The following is a 22,118-nucleotide window of genomic DNA, read 5'->3' as shown; positions in this document are numbered from 1 at the left end:
GGGACTAATCACAGATAAAGTCTCTAACTTCTAAAAGTAGAATTCCTTATGAATCTTATGCTAAAACACTTTTCTTCAAAAGAGTTAAAAATGGGGTGAGGAGAGGAATGTATTAAATGCTGATTTCTTATTAACAGACTAGATCCCTGAGAATGAACAGTCTGAAAGGGGATCAGTAAGTACACTTTGACTAGCGAGACTCCGGATCACCTTACTAGGTAACTTCACACACGGTCTACAAGCAGAACACAGTGCACACTCCACGATCATCAATGGTACTGACTTCTTCCAGGTGGTGAAATGACAAGCAAATTGCAAGAAGACAGGCTTGGTAAATGGGAGAGGGAGAGAGCAGACGCAGACAGAGACAGAGAGACAGAGACAGAGACAGATGAGCTTCAAGATGAACAAATACAGGTAATACAGCGGCAGAAAAATAAGTTGTGGTTAAGATGCTAGGCTCTGAATTACCACAATGACCTAGAAAAGAGACGATAACCACAGCAACCACTAACACTTCCCATAGTCTTACAACACTCCGGCACCATTTTAAGCATTTTATATGTATTCACTCACTTAACTAACCCTCATAAAAATACAGAGAGGTAGGTCCTTTTATCCCCATTTCATTCCCATTTCCAAGCAGAGAAGTGAGTTAGCTTGCCCAAGACAGCTCAGCTAACCAGTGGTGGGGTGGGAGCAGGGACCCGACCCCAGCCCTGTGGCTTCAGACCCCCCGCCCTTAACCACTAAGCACCCTGCCTCTCAAGTTCAGAGGGAACCTTGCTTTTACCTAAGAGCATGCCATAAACTGTTACGTTTTAAAAGTCCAATAAAAATGCCAATAAACATCAAAAAAAGGTGTACGTCCCAAAAACACAGTTCGGTAAGATGGTGCAGCTGTCTGTGCAGCCACTACAAGTTAGCAACGAGGGGACCGTGCTGGCTGCAGGAGGCCACCAATAAGGCACTGGGCTACAGGGTCTCAACCTCACCCCACCTGGGATGACCAAGCCCCCGCCTGATTATTTCACAGACGGCCACTAATTTGTCAGCAATGGAGTAAAAGGAAAAACATAGGAAAAGCCAAAACTTGAATATAAAAGACCACTGCTCACTATTTAGGAAACAATTTCTAAGTAATCATATGTCCTTTGCACATTTTTTCTAAAGCAGAACATTTTAAAGACATTTCTCTCAAACATTACGGAAAAGTTTAAACCTACACAGAAGCTGAATACTTGTATTCAACTTGTATACCTGTATACCCACTTCCCCAGATTCACCAATTGTTCACATATTAGCATATTTGCTTTACATTTATTTTTCTCTTTGGTATTTGAAGTAAGTTGCAGAGATCATGATACTTCACCCCTAAATACCTCTGTCTGCAATTCCTAAGAATGAGGACAGCGCCTACAAATCACAATCCCTTTAAAACTAACAGCAATTCCACAGCGTCCCACATCGCTCTGTACTCGACCAATGTCTTCTGCAGGCTTGATTTTACTTTGTTTTGTTTTTAGAACAAAGATCTGATACAGATTCACTCACTATATTTGACTGTTACATCTCTTTAGTTTTTCTTTTTAACTAGAGGGGTTTTTGATTTATGAATAATTCAAGGGTCTAAAACAAAAACAGATTTTTCTTGCTGTAGTAGTTTGTCCTTGTGCACTTCTGCCAATGTCTTTCCAAGATTAATGAGAAAGACTTTTCCTTGAGTACATTAGTGGGAGAAACTACCCCAGTTTTGGAGTTCTCCGCATCCTTGGTGGTACTTTCCCCATCTGACAGGGAAGAGGAGGTGAGGCGGGCCTTGTCCGGAAGCAGGTGTGGGAGACAGAGGTCTTGCCTGCACTGGCCCCTTGCTCCGGCCTCCGGTCTGGGATGTTCTGCATGGCCAGGAGCTGGGCTGACAGAAGGGTGCTTTGTCCCATCTTATCACTTGGAAATCCAGAGCCTCCCCAAAGACTGCAAGCCAGCTTTAGCTGGGTCTCTAAAAAAGGCCAAAAAGAAAATACCAGAAGATGACATATGTGGCTGCCTTTCCTTCTGGGACAGCCACCAGCAGCGGCTTGGGGACATGTAGCTGACACGGGGGCAGGGGCCCTGGACTTGGCCTTACAGGCTGGTAACCTTGGGGAGGAGTGACCTCCCGGGCAGGAATGCTGGGAGGAACCAGTCAGGCAGTGTTCACAGAAGCGTGTCACATCTGGCAGGTCGCCGTCGGATCGGAGGAGAACCGCCTTGCAGTGCTACCTGGTGTATGGAAATGCAGTAGGGTGTACCCCAAACCTCTGTGCCTTCGAGGACTCGGTCCTTCCCTAGATTCAAAAACACACACCCCTGTCTTGACTACTAACCTTGCTTCTTTACTTTTGTCTCATTCTTCCACACAATTAACATCTTTTAATGAAAAAATTCTAGGAGTTTAGCTTTTGCTGCAAGGCAGGAGTCATGATCAGTTCAGGGAAGACTAATTAACAAAAGGTGTGCAGGCTTTAACACGGACATGCACCCCCCAGAGAGTTATTTGTTACTCTGGTTTCCGTCCTCACTGGCAGCAATGACAAGAGAAAACAACTTCACACAGGATCATTCCAGGTAGCTTTAAAGGTGTACTTCTAAAAAGCCACCTCATAGAGAGTGACAGCTACACAACACACAGATGTTAGCGAAGTAAACACCTTGAGTCGGGCTGATACGCTATTCGGAGAGAAAGAATCACTGGTTTGATCTCTTGAGGGGTCTTTGTTTTTGGTCGTCAATGACATGCTTCCTTCCTAGTTCTGGGAATGAAGACAGTGCTAGGCATCCGTCCTCACAACGTTCACCGACTTGAACCACGCAGGAGTGTCCCACGCCTGGGAACCCGCGTGCGCGTGCACGTGCACAGGTGTGCTTACCAGCACTGGCTAAGTCATCAGACGGGCTGCAGCGAGAAAGGAAGCCTTCGCGTTTGACACCCCACACTGCCCCCCGCTCGTTCTTTTCTAAATTTTTATTGGAAAGGTAAAGACTTTCATTGAATTGGCAACTCAGGAATACTTGTGAGAAAACAAACTCTTCTATAATCACACTTCCATTCCCCAGGAAGAATGGGTTTACACAGAGAATAACTTGCTCTCCAGCTCCCCACCAGGCCGAGGTTACTCCTCAGTCTTTCAGAGACAGGACTCACCAACCGACTACACGAGCGGAGCAGTTAACAACTTTCTTGAGGCCAGAATAAAAGCCAGCTGGCACAGGATGGAGGTCGCTCTCTTCCTCTCTGGCCATTAACATCTTTTTTGGCTTGGCTATTCTTGCCTTAAACCTGGCTCTGGAAGTGAAATATATTTTACTATACTTAACAGGCAATTAAAATTCAAGGAATAGTCTAGAACAGGGAAGGGCAAACTATGTCCCACGGGCCAAATCTGGCCAGCCACCTGTTTTTGTAAATAAAGCTTTATTGGAACACAGTCATGCCTATCTACGGTTGCTTTCTCAGCCAAAAATATTTACTTTCCAGCCTTTTCTGAAAAAGTCTCTCGATCCCAGTCTAGAACTGTGCTGTCCAATACAGCAGCCACTAGACACGTCTATTTAAATTTAAAATAACTAAAATGAAATAAAATTAAAAATTCGGTTTCTCAGTTGCAGTAGCCACATTTCAAGGGCTCAACAGCCACATGTGACCAAGGGCCACTGTAGTGGACAGCACAGAGAACATTCCCACCATCGCAGACAGTTCTCTCGGACAGCCCTGGAAGTACAGGATTTAAGTCATCAAGCTAAATTTACAGCCATCTAGTTCTTCCAGGTGACGCCTTCTCCTTCTACAGACAGAATAGTTTAGGCTTTTCAGCGACATGTTCCTGTCACACTTGGACTTTTTAGGATATGCTAATTCACTATGTTAACTGCAAACTCTAGACTATGTAATAGGAGATAAATATCAAACCAATTGGGACTACTCATCAGTTTAGCGATCATATTGATTGATTTGTTTACTTGACTGCCCCACCGCCCAGGGGACTGTAAACTCTGAAAGATGGGCCACAGTGCTTGCTTCATATTCCAAATTAGGAACCTGCTTGGCACGTGGTGGTAGCGACTTGACAAATATTTGTAAAATGAATGAAGAAATGAACCCTAGGCACAAAAACTGTCATATACCAGAGGCCACTGAAACGGATGGATGTTGGTAAGACATTGGGAAAAAAACCGCTATTATAATCCTGTGGCAAAAGGTTCTACAAACAGCCAAAATTTCTATTTTTAAAATTAAAAAAAAAATTTTTTTTTTTTTAAAGATTCCAAACAAAACAAAACAACTGCCTGGGTTTGTTTAACTGCCTTGGTTTGGATTCTGGCCCTGCCGCTTACAGGCTGAGTGACCTTGGGCCGGTTATCTGACGTCTGTGCGGAAGACCCTTCTTCTCTAAGTGCACCCTGGGTCGGTGGTAAGCCTCAGTGTTGCCCCCTCCCCTTCCCAGCGTCATGATTACATCAGCCCCTGCTCTCTCTCCTAGCACCTGCCCAGAGTCAGCTCTTCCTGCGCCCCTCCTGCACCAGGGCCCCTGTGTGGGTCTCCCACTAAGCCATCCATCCCTCTGGGGCAGGAACCCTCAGCACTGGACACACAGAGGACATGTTAAGTGGATATTAAATTGATCAAGACTCTAAAAGCCAACATAAACAAAATAAATTGTGCTAAACCACACATTAACATGCTTGCTCTAAAAAGTCCTTATGAGTAAATCAAGCGTTCAAGTTTTAGCTAGCTCACTGTTTGACCCAGAAGTTAGTTTTAGGCCCTAAAGGTTACCCGTTCTTAAAATCTCAAGTCTCTTTTAGGTTAATACACTTCACTACTTTTTCCCTTCACAATTAGACAGCAACCAGCCACTCAACCAACAGCAAAAAAATTCAAACTGGTCACAGTAAAGTCTTGGAATTAAAAACAACAACAACAATGTGGTATAAGATATAAAATCAAACGATTCCATTTCAGAATAAAGTCATAGTTCAAAAAATGACTAGTACATTAAGTGTTTAATGAAATCAGAAAACTCAAACTAAAACAATCTGTTATTTATAAGAAGATACCTTAAAAGTATCAAAATACACATTTTATATGCTATAAAATTTTCTTTTTGCTAGTCAGTCACCTTTTAAGAACTTAAATCGAAACACAATTACATTTTGTTTTTGCACATTTGGCTCCTGCAACTAAAATACCTGCGTGCTATCTGTGGTCAACATTTGCTCTTTCCTGGGTGCACTACAAAACAATGTGACCTACAGGTTGGTCACTGTGGACATTAATTTCCACCAGCTTCTTTCAAGAGGGTTTGGAGAGAAAAGCAACACCCGTTTTATTCCAACAGACTGGGTATGCATGTGGTTTTATCTCCTTTATCTGCGTACACCCTAGGATCTGAAAAATCTTGCCTGGCATTTTAGTCATACAGACTATTAGTCACCTAGAGATCCTGCCCCCACCCTTCCTTGACATGGGTCCTTAAAGGAGATTCTGACAGTTAGAACTGTTCTGTTAGGGACAGAGCTGTGATATTGTATAAATTTTAAAGTGATTTGATGAAGCTTAACATTTTCTATTTCACCCAATTATGAACAAAAAAATTTGTATAACAAATAATTTTAAATGCTAAGAAAAAGTATATGATTATCCTGATACCTATATTTTAATATAATTATTAATTACTATGCTAATTGTGTTTTTAAGCTAAATTCTGAACCCAAATTTTGTATAAACTACAAGTGGCAAACTGTAATTATTAAACGTGATCTATACACTCATCGAAAACTTGTGGCCATTTAAAATTTTCGAAGGCAAATGTCAATACAAAGCCTATTTAAGTACAAAGTATCTCCTACTATTCTATAAAACGCTAACAGCTCAGAAATTATGACCCACGATGGATTCCAATATTTCAAAGCACGAGTCTATTTCCCTTTTAGGCTCCATGGCAAGAACGAAAACAATCCTTTTAAAGGAAGTTCTTTTCTAATCATTTCTGCATATTTTCTGACTGCAATTCATCGTTAATTCAGAGGTGTGTCCCGGTGAAACCTTCGGGGTGTTAAGCAACACAGATGTAACAGAAACTCTGCGCACGGACAACTTGGCCAGGCGTGCCGCCCGCCTCTCCTTCCTACCCCCGCCCAATGCCTTCCCCGGGCAGTGACTTCACATCCTTTGACATCAGCACGGCTCTGAAAGGGGGATGGGAGAGCGAGCAGAAAGCAGAAAAACCAGCTTTGAACTATGCATGCAAGGCCTCTCTCAAGACTCAGATTCTGTAAGTAGTTCGTAAAATGACAAATTGCAGTGACACACCCAGCCTCCTCTGGTTAGGTCTGCCGCAAAACGGGGTGAATTCTGCTAGAAAGGACTTCCTGCTTTTCTTATCTGAAGCACAATAGCCATTTATTAACTAACCACAGAAGGTTCCGTTTCAGTGAAACACACAATAACTTACCTCGAATATGGAGAAGGGCCACGGGCTGGAAAGGCCCATTGGAGTTGGCCGCATCCACCACCATCCTGCTGCCCGCTTTATTACATGTCAACATCTAGACTTCAGCGGGAAAGGCAATGTACTCCTTAAGGCAAGAAACCAGCCTCCATTTTAGTTTAAAAAAAAAAGACAAACTGAAGCTCTCTGCAGCTGGAGGGAACTGGCTGGTTGGTGATGTCAGCAGGCACGGGGCTCGCTGATTGGCCGGAAGCTGCAACTTCAAATGACACTAAAAAAACTGCAAATGGAAAGAGCATTCTGTTTGGCTGTCAGTGAGCATGAAAAGCCTGGACATTTTTTGGCTTTCTGCAGTCTTCATTTCTCAATAACTTTTAGGCAAAGATCCCATCTCTTAAGGGGCAGGACTGAGTCCACAACCCTGGCCAGACTATAAACACATGATTCTGAGAGAGCCACCAAAAAAAAAAAAAAAAAAAGTGTGCATGTGTGTCTACATGAACTTTAAATTTTATCATTTCTCTGACTGGTACCCCAAATTCACTGGTACCTTATATCCACCTGACCACCTCCTATTTTCTATTCTAATTACTTTAAATATCTGTATCATATTTAGCATTTTGGCAACCTAGTTTTGTTTTTGTTTTTTTTTTTAAAGCAAATTGGCTATTCAAATATTACACAATCCCAATTCATCAGTTTGGACTCTTGTTCAACCTTTCCTACTACCAAGTTATGAATTAATAATCTTCAAACACTGGTTTTTCTCGGGATCTAATTTTTTTATTGGAAAAATTCAGTTAAAAAATTATATGAAAAATGAAAGCTTCTTTAAAATTAATAGCCAGAAAGTGCTGTAAGTTAAAGGTATTTATACCACCTGGCTGTGAAAGTTAAAGTCATAAAATAAAATGCAAGTGCTTATTTTTGTACCTTAAAGATGTCAACATACCACTTTTATTTAAGTTTTTACGTTTTGTTTAAATTAAATTTTTTTAATTAAAAAAAGATATTTCACTTTTTAAAAAAAATGGGGCTAGTATTAAAAGCTATTATTCAGATCTTAGTTTCCTATCTTCAAAAAAGGTTAATGTAAAAAAGCTGAAGAAGAAGGACATCATTTCTGAATTGGAGTATCCTGGCCTGGGGAGGCGGTGTACGTGTGTGCTGGAGTGATGATTCCCTACAAAAAGAAGTGCTATTACTAGCTCCAAATGAAAATGAATAAGCTATGAGAAAAACCTCTTTGCTAGGCAGAATTGAAAAAAATTCCTCACTCCTTCACACACACACACAACTAAGTTTGTCCAAACCACGTCTTCTCTTTTTATAAAGTCTCACACAACGCCCCTCGCCCCCCCTTTCCCAGCTTGTGAACAAGAACCAAAAAGCCCTTTGGTTTCTAAACATAATTCACAACAGTAAGAAACACCTGAAATGGACTGGGGTTAGCTGTTACATCTGTGGGCTGGCACTCCACACATTTCAATGAGCAAATGAACTGCTACCATCGTTCAGGCGTGCTTATTAAGTTCCCCTACACTAGTAAGAAGGTAGTTCTACTATGTGTATCAATAGCCATTAAGAAAATAAATGAAAGCAAACCAAATCCTACCCCTTCCCCCCCCCCCCACCTCCGCAGAGCTGAAGGATGCTGCTGGATTCCAAAGCTGGCCATGAATTAAACTATAACAAGCAATGGGGAGTGGGTGTCATGTGATCGGCCCCCCACCTGCCTGGCTCCTCTGCTGTCTGAACAGCCTGTGTTCCGAGTCAGGTACTGTGAATTGAGATTCTGGCTGCTGACCCCTCTGGGTGCATCAGATGCGCAAGGATGGCTCTCCCAGAACTATCAGCTCCTCACCCAGGAAGTGGTGCCAGATAAACTCAGCATTAAGGATCGAGGCTTGCAGGGGGCTTTGTGAGGGGTTAGGAAGCAGATGCTTACTGTAGATCTTACTTTAAAAAGAGAGGCACCTGTTCTCAAACAGTTTAATACTTCATATGAGATGAGATGGGGAAATGTGCCTGTCCTAGGATTGTGCTGTTGAGTGGAATGCAGAAATAACAGGGAAAGACTCCTAGACTCTTTGTATAAAATATACAGGTTAAAGTCAAAGAAAAAGTGAAGACACTTGTTGATGTATTTTTTTAATGATCTCAGATCAAAGGATCTCAACTTTATTAGTGATTTTCCCCCATGCTGTTTTGAAGCCTTATGCATATAAAGTAGTTCTTTAAAGGACTCAGAGTCTGTGATCTGGAAATCACTGATGAAACATACTCTAAAATATAAATAAGCAAACAAGCAGATAAATAATATGCAGGGAAAAAAAAAGACTTGAACAAATAAAGATAAGGTGTGTTTCGGAACTGGAAGCATACACACTATAAATAAGCTGATGTTAATACTTCCCCAAATTGATTTATAGTTTTAAAGCAATTCCAATCAGAATTCAGAGGAGTCTCCCTATTTTTCTGGGTATCTGACAAAATAATTCTCAAGTTCACTTGGAAAAATTAAAAGCATGAAGAATGAGAACACTCTTATGAGAAAGGCTGGTCCTACCAACTCTAAAGCTTGTGAACTAAGGACAGTGTGATGTGGGCTTAAGAGACAGGTCTTGGAACAGACAGCAACAGCTCCCAAAACGGTGAGTGCAGTTGTACAAATGTCATATTCGGGTAAGGAAGGAAGCTCAAATCCACGGAAAGGGGAGGATTATTCAGACAACTGGTCGGCTATATGTGGGCAGAAGTCAATTTAAGTCTCACCAAAATAAAATCTGAGATGGGTTAAATAAAAAAACAAACAGTTAAATTTTTAAAAAGTCAAATCATACCCCCCACAAATCCCCACAGCTTTGAGAAGAAAAGGGTAGTGAGTATATCAATTCTCAAGCCAGAAAAGGACGATTAAAAAACACTGGACAAACCCTGAAGGGATATTCCTCACATTAAAAAATTTACAAATTTCTGTATGTTCCCTCCAAAAATCAAAAGGAAGTATAAATGCTATAATTACAAGAGGTTAATAATATACTGCGATTAATTAGAAAAACACTGAGACCTCAGTGTTCAAATGATTCAGTTTACAAAAGAACTATAACTGCTCAATAACTGTATGAAAAAAGTATTTCTTCACCTATCAAATCAGCAATAATTTTAAAAATTATAATTAATACTGGTAAAGGCATGTTGTAACCTTGCCAACAAATCTATAAATTGTTCTGATCCTTCTGGAAAATAATTTGGCAATATGTAAAGATCCTCTGTTTATGTAATTTAACTTTTGGGAGTTCATTCCAAAAACGTAGTAGCCATGAGTGAGCATCACATTTTAAAAAATATTTATTTAAAAAACTGTGCTAAAGTATACATAATATAAAATTTACCATCTTAATCATTTGTAAGTGTACAGCTCTAAGTGGCATAAGTATTCACATTGTTGTGCTACCATAACCACCATCCATCCTCAGAATGCGTTTCATCTTGCGAAACAGGCAATCTGTCCCCATTAAACACTTCCTCCCCATCCTCTTCCTCTCAGCCCCTGGCCACCACCATTCTACTTTCTGTCTCTATGAATGTGATTACTCTGGGTACCTGATATAAATGGAATCATGCAGTTTTCGTCCTTCTGTGACTGAATTACTTCACTCAGTGTAAGTGTCCTTAAGGTTCAGCCATGTAGTAGCATGTGTCAGAATTTCTTCCCTTTTTAAGACTGGATAATACTCTATTATAGGGATATACCACATTTTGTTCTATCCATCCCTTGATAGACACTTGGGCCATTTCTGCCTTTTGGCTATTGTGAATAATGCTGCTGTAATATGGGTATATGAATATCTATTTAAGTCTTTGCTTCCAATTCTTTTGGGTATATTCCCAAAAGTGCAAAGTATGGTAATTCTATTTTTAGTTTTTTGAGGAACTGCCATGCTGTTTTCCATAGTGGCAGCATCATTTTTCATTCCCACCAGCAGTGCACAAGGGTTCCAATTTCTCCACATCCTCACCAACACTTGATATTTACCAACACTTGCTATTTTCTGTTTTTCGATAGTAGCCATCTTAGTGGGTGTTAAGTGGTATCTCACTGTGATTTTGATTTGCATTTTCCTTATGATTAGTGATGTTAATCATGTTTTCATGTGCTTATTGTCCATTTGTATATCTTCTTTGGAGAAATGTCTATTCAAGTCCTTTGCATATTTTTTTTTTTTTGGCTGTGTTGGGTCTTCGTTGCTGCGTGCGGGCCTTTCTCTAGCTGTGGCGAGTGGGGGGCTACTCTTCGTTGCGGTGCGCGGCCTTCTCATTGCAGTAGCTTCCCTTGTTGCTGAGCACGGGCTCTAGGCGCATGGGCTTCAGCAGTTGCAGCACGCGGGCTCAGGAGTTGTGGCTCATGGGCTTAGTTGCTCTGTGGCATGTGGGATCTTCCTGGACCAGGGATCGAATCCGTGTCCCCTGCACTGGCAGGCAGATTATTGTTTTTTAAAATTAATTAATTAATTAATTAATTTTTGGCTGCGTTGGGTCTTCATTGCTGCCCACGGGCTTTCTCTGGTTGCGGCGAGCAGGGGCTACTCTTCGTTGAGGTGCGCCGGCTTCTCATCGTGGTGGCTTCTCTTGTTGCGGAGCACGGGCTCTAGGCACGCAGGCTCAGTAGTTGTGGCCTGCGGGCTCTAGAGCACAGGCTCAGTAGTTGTGGCGCACGGGCTTAGTTGCTCCGCGGCATGTTGGATCTTCCCGGACCAGGGCTCAAACCCGTGTCCCCTGCGTTGGCAGGCGGATTTGGCAGGCGGATTCTTAAACACTGCGCCACCAGGGAAGTCCCCCTTTGCACATTTTTTTAAACGGCTTGTTTTCCTGTTGAGCTGTAGGAGTCCTTTATAAATTCTGGACGTTAATCCCTTATCAGATAGATGATCTCCGAACAGTTCTTCCCATTTTGTGGGTTGCCTTTTCACTTTGTTGATTGTGTCCTTTGCTGCACAGAAGTTTTACATTTTGATGTGGTCGAATTTATCTACTTTTGCTTTTCGTGCCTGTGCTTTGGTGTCATAGCTAAAATATCACTGATAAATCTAACGTCATGAAGCTTTTCCTCTATGTTTTCCTATAAGGTCTTTGATCCACTTTGAGTTAATTTTTGTGTTTGGTGTAAAATAAGGGTCCAAGTTCATTCTTTTGCATGTGGATATCCATTTTTTCCAGCACCATTTGCTGAACAGACTGTCCTTTTCCCAGAGTGGGTGGCACCCTTGTTGAAAACCATTTGACCATACCTGTGACGGTTTATTTCTTGGCTCTCTTCTACTCTATTGGTGTATGTGTTTGTCTTTACGCCAGTACCACACTGATTCGATTACTGCAGCTTTGCAGTAAGTTTTGAAATTAAGAAATGTAAGAATTTTGTTCTTCTTTTCCAAGATTGCTTTGGTTATCCAGGGTCCCTGGAGATTCCATGTGAATTTTTGGATGAATTTTTCTATCTCTAGAAAAAAACACTGTTAGGATTTTGACAGAGATTGTATTGAATCTGAAGATCTCTTTGGGCAGTACTGATGTTTTAACGATATTAAGTCTTCCAATCCATGAACACACATTGGCTTTCCATTTACTGGTGTCTTCTTTAATGTCTTTCAGCAATGTCTTGTAGTTTTCAGCATACAAGTCTTTCACCTCCTATGTTAATTCTAAGTATTTTATTCTTTTTGAGAGCATCACATTTTTATTTATGATTCTAAAATACCAGAAACGACCTTAATGTCGAAGGGATTATCCCACACAGTGAAATATTACACATCCATCAAAAATATTTATGAATTTGTAAAGTAAAAATATATGTGAGGAGGGCAGTGTATAATTTTTCAGAAATAGTATGATCATAAAAAGGAACACTCTCAAAATATCAACAGTAGTCACCGTGGAGTGTTATGGTTATGGGTAGTTCTTCTTTCTGAAACTTCTCTATATTGTTCAGTATTGCTAAAATAAGCACACAATACTTTGATGAAAATTAAAAGTAACAATTTAAAAAAAGACATGTAGATTAAGTTACAGCAGAGAGAATCCCTCAGTGAATGCTGCCTCTCAGGCACAGGCTAAGAACAGAGAAAGGGCTGTGATGGGAACCCAGGAAATATGATGCAAAAGATTTATGGTGATGCATAAATGAGATCAAGTATGTAAAAACACACAAACAAAAATTAGCCTAAACTAGGCATGACAAACTGAACCAACAAATTACAGGATGTTGACTCCCTGTCTTGAAGAATCCATTACGGACTCCTTAAATTTTTACTGCAAGTTTGCACTGAATCAATAGGCTCATCTAAGCTCTCGAGGTTCAATTAGCCGCCAGAGTACTTTCCTCACGGATGAAACACGGACTCAGCAAACACACCGGAAGAGGCTCACGTGCAGCCCCATCATTGGCCTGGGCGGAAGTCTTCACCGCCTACTCAGGGAGAGGCCGCGCGCCCTCAGTAACCCCAGGCTGGTTCTTCTCCCCTCACCTGTAAAGGGGCTGTCTGTGGTCACCCGCCACCACGCTGTCAGGAGGCACAAACGTCGCCGACGGAGCGGGGAGCTCAGAAGGGTGCTGCTGCCACCGAGGGAGGACCCCACCGCATGTCGCTCCAGCCATTGTAGGGAAGGTGCTGGAAGCAGTGGACACTGTAGCACTTGAAGAGCAGGGTCTCAACCCTGGGGCTGCAGTGTGAGGGTGCCGCAGAGCCACTGACGGGGTCTCCGCTTGGACTAACCCCTTTGGGAAATCTTCCTCTCCCCTCTCTGGGCCACAGGTCTCTTCCCCGTCAGCCTCAGGGCAGTGCCCGGCACACAGCAGGTGTTCCATCAAACTAACTGAATGAAGGGCCGAGTCAAGCAGTAACACCCAATTCTGATCCTGCACAACTCCCTCACCACTCTTTATACCTCGTCCCCGTAGCGCGTAACCAAGAGGGGTGCACCATCTAACCACCTGGAGAACGACACATCCCACCCCCTGCATGCAGAGCCCCCATCCAGGCTCCCACCACACCCTCCACTGCTGTCTGTGCCCATCCCTCGTGCCCCCCATGGCACCCTCCAGCCACGCTTCTGGACTCTCCCATGACAACCTTCCTGCCGCTCTGAAGGGCTTGAGCTAACTCGGAGGAAAGGCGCCTTTCTGGGCTCAGTGCAGAGCTCCTTCCAGAACCGAAAGTGGGCAGACAGGCCACAGCTCTCAGTGCGTCCGCCCGCCAAGGACGCAAACACTAGCATCTCTGTGCTGCACAAAGATGAAGGTTGAAAAGGAGTTATTCTTTATTCTCTGCTTCCTCTGTCACTTTATTTGGGTTATTTAAAAACAAACTGCCATTTGTAGGTAGCATTTTTGAATAAAACTTTCACATTTTCATTTCTAAATTCAGCTGAAGGTTTTAATTTTCATCTCCCCGGGCAATTTTATGGGCAAATTAAGTATGCTCATATTTTAGTGAAGAAGGTTTACAGTTTCTTTCATTAAAAGAAGGTTGTGTCTTGAGCCTAGAGAGTTGTGGTGTCATAACTGCAAGGCACTGACACTGCTGGCAGAGCAGACACTTAACCGGAAACTACACAGGCATGGGTGATGTACATTTTGTTGGGTAGGATATCTAACCTAAAAAATTTGGCTTTGCTTACAGTTTAAAATAGACTTCTTCCTTAGGCAGATCAAAGATACCTAGCATTCAGCTGTGTTCAAAGGTTGCCAGGGCACTTCTGCTTGCCAACAGCAAGGTCAAAGGGACAGGCGCCTGCTGCCCTGTTGATTTGAGCGATTCCTGCGAGTGGTTTAAAAGGGTGGACAGGCTTATCCCAGGAAAGGCCAGCGGAGGCGAGCGGAGTAGATGGTGTAAAATCTGCCCCGAGTGCGCTGTTGGGAGACCTTTGCTTATTTTTGTTCTTGCCACAGTTAGGCTGGAAAACCTTTAAAGCCAAAGCAAGTCCTCACCCCCTTCCTTGTTCTGAGAAGGTAGGAAACCCACACAAAGTACACAGAGCACACGTGACACACCAAAGTGCTTTCGTGTTGACTATTAGCAACAAACCTCACTTCACAAAGAACCTGAGGCGCAGGGAGCCGTGAGCCTGGGAGGGGTTCGAGCCCCATAACAGTTCTGAGAAAATGGAAGGATGTGGGAAGGACAGGCAGACGGGCCCAGAGGGCTTTTCATTCCTTCAGCAAACTTGTGTCTCGGGGATCCATGGCAGACGCTAGACTGGGCACCAAAACAGCCTCTGCCCTCAGTGACACTTTAGACAGAGCAGCGCGTGGTGTGCTCTGCAACCCCATGTCCATCACGATGAACAGATAAATGGTGCTCCATCCACACGGTGGAATGTTACGCAGCCTTAAAAATTAGGAAGAAAATTCTGTATGATTCCACTCATAGGAGGTCCCTAGAGGAGTCAAAATCACAGAGACAGGAAGTAGAATGGTGGGTGCCAGGGGCTGGGGGAGGGGAAGAGGGAGGTATTAACAGGCACAGAGCTTTTGTTGGGGACGATGAATAGACAGTGGTGATGGGCACACTGAATGTGAATCTATTTAATGCCACTGAATTGTACACTTGCGAACGGTTAAAGTGATAAATGTTATGCTATGTATATTTTACCACAATTTAGGAAAAAAGATAAGGCAGGCTTGAGCCAGGGTGGCTCAGGAAACACTGGAGGAGGCAGAGCCAGCAGGGCATGGGAGAAACCCAGGCCTGGAGGGCCTGTACAGTGGGCAAGGGCACGCAAGCAAAGTGTGTGCATCTGTGTGTGATGTAAGGTGCCGGGAGAAATCCAGGTGAGGTCTGGGGAAGGCCTGAGCTAGACATTAAATGTAAGATTACAGCTGCCAGTTGAAATCAACTCCCTGGGTTCTTCCCAGAAGGGGCTTGCAGGGTATGACAGGCAGAGGCCTGAGACCGACCCTGGAGTAAAAGCCATGTCCGTGGCCTGACGAGAGTGGACCGGAGGGCGCCCTAGGGCCAGGCTGTGGCTCGAGGTTGGGCTCAGGCTGACATGAGACCAGCTCTCAGTTGTTCACAGTGCAGCATCCATGGCACCTCTGCTTCCCAGCTACCACCAGAACAAGGGTCTGGGTCTGGGTCTGGGTCTGCGGCCTCCCTAAGAGCAAGGGCCACCTCTGGTCACTGTCACGGTCCTGACTACCTCCCCACGCTCCAGACAACCCAGGTGGTCAGTAAATATTTGCTGTGTACTAGCACCTGCCTCACCAAGCTGAAAGTTTCCTTCCATTATTGTGGGCAGTCAAGAGAAGACACAGAATCAAACATGTGGCAGAAGCAAGACTGATGAAAGCTGAGTTTCTGAACCCATGAGAATTAGAGCAGGCACTATGGTAACTTCTCACATTCCATTTTTATTCTTCAATTAATGGGCAAGAGGTAAAGTTCCTCTAAACAGATGCTAATTCATTTTTAAGCAGTAAAAAATGATCACTTGTATGGCGAGACTTTGAATTGTATCAGAAAATAAACTGCTTTGAATGAGGTTGAAGTATTGTATTTTCACAAAAGGAGGGCAAGACATATAAATTTTTAACTGCCATTCAAAAGCCAATTTTTAAAAATTCAGGTAAGTTCTCCCAACAATAATGTAACAACTTCTTTCCCAAATGGCCTAACACTTAGCAATTCTAAATTTCTGCCCCAGGGTCTCCAGTTAATGTTAGGCCCTAGTTGTTTCATCATAACTTTGACTTCTCCCTAGGCCTTTCTTTCCTAAAACAAGGAGAATGGCCTCAAGAAACAAAGTCCATGATTCATTAGTCACCTAAAAAAATCAGTCTCTTCATGTAACACTTCTACCTTCCAGACCGAAAATATTAAAAGAAAGGACTAACTCAGAGAAATCTTTGAACGAACAGGGCCTGAAGACTACATTCAGCCTCAACGCTAAAAAAATAAAAACAGGAAATACTATTTTCCACTTAATGAATGACTTAAGCATTTAAATGGCCTCAGTACGAGAAAGGTGCAATGCGACAGACAGGCACCTCCTGCGCTCTGGGCAGAAGTGTTCATGGTGCAACCTCTCTGGACAGCACCTCTAAAGGGTTCTTGAAAACGCATGGCCTTTGATCAGTACTTCCCTTCCTTGATTCCAGCTTAAGGAAAGGTTCAAAAGTGTGAACAACAAAAGATTTACATTAAAGTACCGTTTACAGCAGCTGAAAACCACGGGAATAATAAACGGTGTTTAAATCATGCTCCTATTTCCATTAAAGTCAGGAACAAGACAAATATGCCTACTCACACCACCACACATAACATCTTACTGGAATTTTCAGTCAACTCAGGAGAAAGACACTAAAGGTATAAGATTTAGAAACAAAGAGGTGAGATTGCTTTTACATGCAGATCTCATTAGATACCTGAAAACATCCAAAAAAATCAGCTGAAAAACTAGTGCAAACAATAAGATAATTCAGGAAGGAAGCAGGAGGTGAAAGCAAGATGCAGAAATCAACAACCTCCATATAAACAATTAACAATTATTTACAAGACATAATGGAAGAGGAGATCCCATTTACAATAATAGCACCAATAATGAAATATCTGGGCGCACACTTACTAAGAAATGTGCAAAACCCACATGAGGGAAACTTAAAAACACGCCTAAAGGAAATGAAAGTGGCCTTGAACAACTACACATTACACTCTTAGAAAGGGGATTTGAACATCCTAAAGATGCCAATCTTCTCTGGACATTTAAAAAATTTAATGGAATCACAACAAATATATACCAACAGCTTTTTTTTTTGCAATGAAATGAGCCAATTCAAAGTTCCTACTGTTTGTAATAATATCATTATTGTTGTCAATCATTTTAATATGATATAGCAATAATTACGTCAATGAAATCAGAAATAAAGATTTTCAGTGTAAGATAGAGATAAAACTATGAAAATTCAAGAAACAAGTGAGAACACTACAATGTTATAAATGCACAACTAAAAATATATATATATATTCTAGAATATATGTTTATGTTCTCGCTCCCTCCACTGAAAGTACCAGTACCTAAAAGCAACAGCAGTCCAGTAGCAATGAGCACCCCCTAGTACCCTGATTTTGGTCTCTAATATCATTCCCCACTGAAAGGAATCAGGGTTCGTTGAAAAATGGCTGATTCCAAGTCTGGGGCAGGGAAGGTACAAACAAGCCTGCGGGGACATCTTACTGTGTCAGAAATCAAGGAAACAAAAATGAGGCCATGCCAAAAAATACACAGCAGCTAGTCCAAATATCACACAATGGTTAAAATTATGCATCTGCATACAAAAAAGAGTATGGGGGCTTTCGTGGTGGCGCAGTGGTTAAGAACCCGCCTGCTGATGCAGGGGACATGGGTTCAAGCCCTGGTCCAGGAAGATCCCACATGCCGCAGAGCAACTAAGCCCATGCACCACAGCTACTGAGCCTGCACTCTAGAGCCCGTGAGCCACAACTACTGAGCCTGCGTGCCACAACTACTGAAGCCCGTGCGCCTAGAGCCCGTGCTCCGCAACAAGAGAAGCCACCGCAATGAGAAGCCCGTGCACCACAACGAAGAGTAGTCCCCACTCGCCACAACTAGGGAAAGCCCGCGCGCAGCAACGAAGGCCCAATGCAGCCATAAATAAATAAATAAAATCTTAAAAAAAAGAGAAGTATGATTTTAGTAGTTAATTAAAACACACTGACATCAATGAAACACATAATGATATTCAAAAAAGAGAAAGCCAAAAAAACATTTAGTTTTCACCAGTTGAGGGAAACTTGTAACTGAAAGGCAAAGAATTAGCTTACCCTCACTTTCCAGTAGGAGCTGTATGTCAAGATAACCAAATAGCTCTACTTGGCAAGAAATAGCTCTGCCTTTAGAAGAATGCCAGATTAAATGCTGAAATCTCTAGAGAAACTATTGACTCAGGCAAGGATTATCAAGTGGTGTTTAAAGCATTAGCATATGGTTGATGGGGAACAGACACTGGCAGGGTGCCAAAATATACCTTGTAGATTATCACTAGTACTTTTGAATTGCAAAGGGAAATACTGTACAATGGAGAGCTCAATCGGTCACCACCCTACTATAATACAATGGTAAGACCTAGCATCACTTTTGCTAGTCACCAGATAGTATGCATCTCTCACAATAAAGAAACTATCTCCTGAGTTACACAACATCACCCCTGATATATTCTATCCAAAAAAGGTTTCCATTTTCAGGAACTACAGGGAATAAGGGGGATACTTTACAGGACAATCATCTTGGCTAATTTAACAAGTCATAAACTAGTGCTGCGGTTTATGGCACTCTCAGACTAGTAGTGACCCCAGGTGTCTGACAGAAGCAAAAACAAATCCCTGCTGAAGAAGATACTTTTATCCTAGGTTTCAATTTATTTCAAATATTTGAGTACAGTGACCAGCATGCACTAAAAAATAGGTACACAAGGAAATAAGACATCATGAGCAAAATGTGACAAGGACTTCAGATGTTGGTGGTATCTCACACAGACTATAAAGCAGCTGTGCTGACTAAAAGAAATGACAAATTTGATGGTTTCTGCAAGGCAACAGGAAAATATTTTTAAAAAGTCACAGAGCAGATTAAAAATAGAACTTCCATAAATGAAAAAAAGAATATCTGAAATTTAAAACTTTGTGGCTGTATTTTACATTTCATTTTTCTAGTAACTTATTTTTACTCTATTTTATGAAAGTACTAGTCCATGGTGGGTTGAAAATTAAAAAGAAAACTGGTCCTTCACCATGGATAACGTGAAACTCTGATCAAGAATATAGCACGTGTAGTGAGGTGGATGGACCTAGAGTCTGTCATACAGAGTGAAGTAAGTCAGAAAGAGAAAAACAAATACCGCATGCTAACGCATATATATGCAATCTAAAACAACGGCACTGATGAACCTAGTGGCAGGGCAGGAATAAAGACGCAGATGTAGAGAATGGACTTGAGGACACGAGGCGGGGGGAAGGGGAAGCTGGGAAGAAGTGAGAGAGTAGCACTGATGTATATACACTACCAAATGTGAAATGGATGGCTAGTGGGAAGCTGCTGCATAGCACAGGGAGATCAGCTCAATGCTTTGTGACGACCTAAAGGGGTGGGATAGGGAGGGTAGGAGGGAGGTTCAAGAGGGAGGAGATATGGGGATATATGTATACGTATAGCTGAATCACTTTGTTGTACAGCAGAAACTAACACAACATTGTAAAGTGATTATACTCCAATAAAGATGTAAAAAAAAAAAGAGGGACTTCCCTGGTGGCGCAGTGGTTAAGAATCCGCCTGCCAATGCAGGGGACACGGGTTCGAGCCCTGCTCCGGGAAGATCCCACATGCCACAGAGCAACTAAGCCTGTGTGCCACAACTACTGAAGCCCGCGCACCTAGAGCCCGTGCTCCGCAACAAGAGAAGCCACCGCAATGAGAAACCTGCACACTGCAACGAAGAGTAGCCCCCGCTTGCCGCAACTAGAGAAAGCCCACGTGCAGCAACGAAGACCCAATGCAACCAAGGAAAAAAAAAAAAAAAAAAGGAAAAACCCCATTAAAAAAAAAAAAGATGTAAAAAACAAAAAAGAATATAGCACAGTAAGTCACAAAAAGGTTGAAAAATATAACCTTAAAGAAAGATAGTAAATGAAAGATTCCAATGCACATCTGATTAGAGCCAAAGGGGGAAAAAAAGGAAACTAATACAGAGATAACAACTGAAGAAATAATGGCTGAGAACTTTCTACAACTGAGGAAATATAACAATCCACAGATTCAAAGTGAATGGCAAAAAAGACTGATAAAAAAGAAATCTATACTTGGACCCCTGGCAGTGGAATCACTGAAAAAAAATCAATGTCACAGTCAAAATCAGAAAAGTGGCCAGAAATCACAAACAATACTTTCAAAAAGAATGAATTTGGGGACTTCCCTGGTGGCACAGTGGTTAAGAATCCGCCTGCCAATGCAGGGGACACGGGTTCGAGCCCTGTTCTGGGAAGATCCCACATGCCGCGGAGCAACTAAGCCCGTGCGCCACAACTACTGAGCCTGCGCTCTAGAACCCGCGAGCCACAACTACTGAAGCCCACGCACCTAGAGCCTGTGCTCTGCAACAAGAGAAGCCACCGCAATGAGAAGCCCACGCACCCAACGAAGAGTAGCCCCAGCTTGCCGCAACTAGAGGAAAGCCCGCACGCAGCAATGAAGACCCAACACAGCCAAAAATAAATAACTAAAATAAATTTTTTAAAAAAAGGAATGAATTTGGCTTCTCAATACTAATGGAAGTCAAAAGGCAATGAAATACTTATCTTCAATGTACTGAAGAAACACAAAAATCTACAATTAGATATTCAGTGATTATCTTTCAAGAATGAGGGCAAATGAAGACATTTTCCAGATAAACAGTTTGCCACCAGCAGACTCTTATTAAAGAAAATTCTAAATGATGTATTCAAACAAGGTTTTGACCTCTGATGGAAAGTCTGAGATGCAAAAAGGAATGAAGAATAAAATGATAAATAAGTAGATAAATCTAAATGGTCATCAACAGAATAAAACAGTAATACTGTTATGGAGGACTTAAAAACGTTGGAATTCAGATACCCAACGATGGAGGAGTCCGAAGAGATGGCAGTGGCAGCCTTCCTTTTCTGAGGTATGACTGACATAAAACATTATATAAGTTTCAGGTGTACAACATAATGATTTGACATTTGTATATACTGCAACATGATCATCACAATAAGTCTAGTTAATAGTTAACATCCGTCACCATACACAGTTACAAAATTTTTTTTTTCTTGTGATGGGAACTTTGAAGATCTACTCTCTTAGCAGCTTTCAAATATTCAATACAGTATTATTAACTATAGTCACCATGCTGTGCATTACATCCCCATGACTTACTTATTTTAACTGGAAGTTTGTACCATTTGACTTCCTTCAGCCATTTCGCCTACCTCCCCACCCCCTGCCTCTGGCAACCATTTTTTAAATTAATAGACTTTAATTATTAGGTTTACAGAAAAGCTGAATGTAAAGTACAGAGTTCCCATACCCCTCTCCACCCTCCCCTAGTTCCTCCTATTATTAACATCTTGCAATAATGTGGCACATTTCTTACAACTGATGAGCCAATAGTGATACGTTACTATTAACTAAAGACCATAGTTTACATTACGGTTCACTTTGTGCATTCTATGGGTTTTGACAAATGTAAAATGCCATGTATTCACCATTACGGTAACATATGGAGAGTTCCACTGTCCTAAAAATCTCCTGTGCTCTGTCTATTCATCCCCCCATTCTCCCAACCACTGGCAGCCACTGATCTTTTTATTGTCTCCACTGCCTTTTGCAGAATGTCATATAGTTAGAATCATACAGGATGCAGCCTTTTCAGATTGGCTTTTTTCATTTAGGAATATGCATTTAAGGCTCCTCCATGTCTTTTCATGGCCTGGTAGCTCATTTCTTTTTAGTGCTGAATAATATGCCATATTTTGGATGTATCACGGTTTGTTTATCCATCCACCTACTGAAGGACATCTTGGTTGCTTGCAAGTTTTA

At 42.1% G+C, this 22,118-nt stretch overlaps 1 protein-coding gene across 7 annotated transcripts in view; it reads right to left on the bottom strand.

Annotated features, from left to right (window-relative positions):
• The window catches only part of PPP2R5C (protein phosphatase 2 regulatory subunit B'gamma), a 133,245-nt gene that overhangs the window by 87,937 nt on the left and 23,190 nt on the right, over positions 1-22,118 (bottom strand). For 2 of the 7 annotated variants that reach the window (XM_061181269.1, XM_061181272.1), the window contains exon 1: positions 6,495-6,665. The exons of the other annotated variants lie outside the window; for them this stretch is intronic. In XM_061181269.1, coding sequence (XP_061037252.1) covers positions 6,495-6,588 — 94 coding nt within the window. In that variant the 5' untranslated portion in view covers positions 6,589-6,665. Of the gene's footprint in view, positions 1-6,494; positions 6,666-22,118 lie in introns of those variants that run through there. 7 annotated transcript variants of the gene reach the window in all.

The sequence above is a fragment of the Eubalaena glacialis genome, chromosome 2 (genome assembly GCF_028564815.1).
Source record: "Eubalaena glacialis isolate mEubGla1 chromosome 2, mEubGla1.1.hap2.+ XY, whole genome shotgun sequence".
NCBI lineage: Eukaryota > Metazoa > Chordata > Mammalia > Artiodactyla > Balaenidae > Eubalaena > Eubalaena glacialis.
The sequence above is the reverse complement of the archived record's forward strand: the minus strand, read 5'-3'. Positions and strand labels throughout refer to the sequence as shown.